The sequence below is a fragment of the Oryzias melastigma genome, linkage group LG6 (genome assembly GCF_002922805.2).
Source record: "Oryzias melastigma strain HK-1 linkage group LG6, ASM292280v2, whole genome shotgun sequence".
NCBI classification, from domain to species: domain Eukaryota; kingdom Metazoa; phylum Chordata; class Actinopteri; order Beloniformes; family Adrianichthyidae; genus Oryzias; species Oryzias melastigma.
Window position 1 is genome coordinate 1,366,329 of NC_050517.1, and position 3,651 is coordinate 1,369,979.

A 3,651-nucleotide genomic window follows, 5' to 3' on the forward strand; every position below is an offset into this window, starting at 1 on the left:
ACTCCTGAACGTTTATAGCTCCGCCTGTGCAGTAACCTGATTACTATCAGTGAGCAGACGACCCTGGCTCCACCCACCTCAAAAAGGCCACTTCAGTTTGTATGGGTAACCCCCCCAGTGGGCTCCCCGGCTGTACAGAGCTCCCCCTTGTGGTGCCTTAAGGAACAGCAGCGTTTGAGCTTTAAGAGGCTTCATGTGTTCGGAAACCTTCCGCTCTCCTTGGCTTGTTTACGCCAAAGTGGGGTCATCTGGACCCCAAAGAGAGCGGAAGGGATTTAATGTGGGTCTGAAAACACACAAACACGCATACACACATACATTCACACACTTGTGTTGAAGTGCTGACAGAAGTTCAGTGAGGAAGAGGACATCTGCAGGATGAAGACTTTATTGTCACGATCACGGTTGGTCACACTGACACACCTCATACAGGTGCTACTAACCAGCTAACTACATACAGACATCTTAACGAGCTTAACGAGCACTGACAGAACACCAGGAGAACAAAAACAGGATATTTACAAAAGAAGACCCCCCCCATTCAACGACCCTTCACCAGGGTGCAACCCCCCCCCCCTCAGTGGACGGAGCCGGCAGCAGAGGTCCGCAGTGGTTCAGAACAGAGTCGGACGGGTCTGAACCAGAAACACAGAAGCTCTGGAATCTGGAGGTTCAGAGAGGAGGTGAAGAGGAATGACATGAGGAGGAGACGACATGGGGAGGTGACGACATGAGGAGGAGACGACATGAGGAGGAGACGACATGGGGAGGTGACGACATGAGGAGAAAACGACATGAGGAGGAGACGACATGAGGAGAAAACGACATGAGGAGGAGACGACATGAGGAGGAGACGACATGAGGAGGTGACATGAGGAGGAGACGACATGGGGAGGTGACGACATGAGGAGAAAACGACATGAGGTGACGACATGGGGAGGAGACGACATGAGGAGAAAACGACATGAGGAGGAGACGACATGGGGAGGTGACGACATGAGGAGAAAACGACATGAGGAGGAGACGACATGAGGAGGAGACGACATGAGGAGGTGACATGAGGAGGAGACGACATGGGGAGGTGACGACATGAGGAGGAGACGACATGGGGAGGTGACGACATGAGGAGAAAACGACATGAGGAAACGACATGAGGAGGAGACATGAGGAGGCCGAATTCTTCCCGTCATCTGGTCGTCTACAGATCAGAGAACGAGGGATGACGGACCTCCTCGGCCCGGTTCTGTCCGGCCCAGCAGAAGGTGAGGAGAGCGAGGGACACTGCATCTGAACAACCATCAACCTGGAGGAACACCAGACCCCCCCCAGACCGAAGAACATTCACACCTCCCCTCTGAAGACCTGAGAAGGACCGGACATGGTTCTGGTCCGTTCCGGCCCGATGAAGCTGAAGTTTCTCTGTTCCAGTCGGTTCTGTCCATCCTGTGGTGAATCCGGTCCGCCACGAGGACGCCCCCCGCCCAACCCCCGCCCAATAAGTGCCAGTTTGTTGGTGGATGAAGAGCAAATGTTGGTCTTTGATTCCTCGTGACGGCGATGAGATGTTCCTGTGATCCAGAAAACAGAAGACGTGGATGCAGCGAGGAGGAGGCGGAGCTACTCCGAGAAGTTGGGGAACATGCCGAGGTCGGCGAAGTCCTCGATGTTGTAGTTAGCTGCTCCCTGTGTGGGATCTCCAGCCATGGGCAGCATGTCCTGCGAGGACAGAGACGCATGTCAGCCCCGCCCACAACTCTTAGTCTGGCCTCCAGCTACAGCCCCGCCTTCACCCCTTAGCCCCGCCCTCAGCCCTTTGGCAGCTCACCTGGAAGACTTCTGTCTGGCTGGGGTTGGTGTGTGAGTGCTGCTCCCCGGCCGGCTGGGAATGGTGCTGGTTCTGCCACTGGGACCAGACCTCGCTGGGCCGGCCTTGGAACTGCCCCCCACTCTGACTGCTGTCCCCCGACACATCTGCAGGAGAGACGGCCAGACCTGAACAAGGTCCAGAGACCAGAGCAGAGAAGGAGCAGGGACAGAGGCTCACCAAAGGCGGTGCTGCGGTTTGTCAGGCCGGAGTAGGCGTTCCCGCTGGGGGAGGAGGTGGCTGGAGACGACAGGGGGCTGTAGGAGGCGGGGTCCGTCTGGTAGCTGTGGCTGGAACCGATACCGAAGGGACTGGACTGGGCCTTGCTGGACTGGTGGACAAAGAGAAATTGAGATCTTCCTGCCTTCTAAGGCAAGCGCCGCTGCACTCCTGATGGGGCGCCATGGTATCCCCTAAACAGGTTCTAGGTTCATCTTTGCAACGGCTGGAATGAATCAGCAGTCTCTGCAGACGGGAAGCACCGGTTCAGGTCTGATCCAGGACTCGCCAGGTTCTCTTTAGGTTCAGTCACACCGAACGTGGTCGGAAGCATTAGGTCAGTGCGCCAACGGCGGCGGTTTAGGAAACCAGAGTTGAGATTTCTGAATTTTGCCAAAGAATTTACGTCAACCAATCAGACAATCGGCTTTGGCAGTGAAGTGTTGATGATGTCATCAGTGGGAGGAGTCCAGTCGGATCTTTCCCGTTTTTTTTTTTTTTTATGATTTATTTGGAAAGAAGAATAAAAAGTTCTTATTTCAGACCTGTGACCCCCCCACGCATGGAGAGACATGTCAATCACTAGTGAGAAAGGACCTGAGGCACCGCCCACAGGGGGGCGGGGTTACTGCAGAACCCCCCTATCATGCAGTAACAGAGGACCTGCGGTCTGCACCTGACCTCTCATTACAGCAAACAAACTTCCTGATCTTCCTAATCAAACATGAAGATCATCTGGATCTCTGCGGATTGAACCGGATCAGGGCGTCTGGAAGGAACCTGGATCAGTTTGACGTTCACTTCACCGAACTGCCTGTCAGAATCACCGTAGCCTGTCCCGGTATGCCCCCGTGTGTCTGTGTGCATGTGTGGGTCTATGGCAAGCCGAAGGGGTCAGTAAAAAGTAGCAGTACATCCCACCGTCTTGTGTTGTCCCACATTGGCGTAAAAATATGCATAAAAATGTGTGTGTTTTATTGCAGTTTCCTGACTGTTGTCGATCCCTTTGACCCCACCCCCCAGTGCGTCTCACCTGTCCAGAGAAGGGCGGCCGGTTCCCCGACCACGCCACCTGTCCTGGGTTCAGCTGTCTGGAGATCTGAGCCAGGTTCTGGGAGGAGGAGCCGGATGGTTGGATGTCGTTGACTCCAGGAACATGGACCACAGAGGAGCTGAGGCACAAGCACAGGAGGTGAAAGTGAGGTTCTAGTTCTGGTTCTGACAGGCAGAAGTGAAGGTGCCAGAGATTTGACCTGAAGCTCTTTCCGGTGTGACCCTGCTGGAATGGAGAACTCTGGGAGTAGATCTGCTGTCCTCCAGCCGTGGAGGACGGAACCATCATCTTCTTCTCTGTTGCTGCGTACAGACATACAGGTGAGGGGCGGGGCCAGCACTACCTGAGCTCTGGGGGGGTGTAGTGCAGCTTACAGCCAGAGATGGCGCTGTACATTTCAGCGAAGCGAGGGTCCCTCTCCTGGGAGAAGAGCGACTCTGTCTTGTCGATGGTTTTTCCCGCCTCATGGACCCCCCCGCTCACACCTGCCACAGGTACCTGGGGGTAAGGGGGG

At 55.1% G+C, this 3,651-nt stretch overlaps 1 protein-coding gene across 1 annotated transcript in view; it reads right to left on the reverse strand.

Moving 5' to 3' along the window:
- Nucleotides 1-370: 370 nt before the first annotated feature.
- The window catches only part of arnt2 (aryl-hydrocarbon receptor nuclear translocator 2), a gene marked incomplete at its 5' end in the record, with an annotated part of 11,594 nt that continues 8,313 nt past the window's right edge, over nt 371-3,651 (reverse strand). Inside the window, 6 exon segments of the mRNA XM_024281904.1 lie at nt 371-1,716; nt 1,826-1,971; nt 2,045-2,195; nt 3,117-3,255; nt 3,337-3,439; nt 3,512-3,635. Of these exon segments, the coding sequence (XP_024137672.1) occupies nt 1,618-1,716; nt 1,826-1,971; nt 2,045-2,195; nt 3,117-3,255; nt 3,337-3,439; nt 3,512-3,635 (762 nt within the window).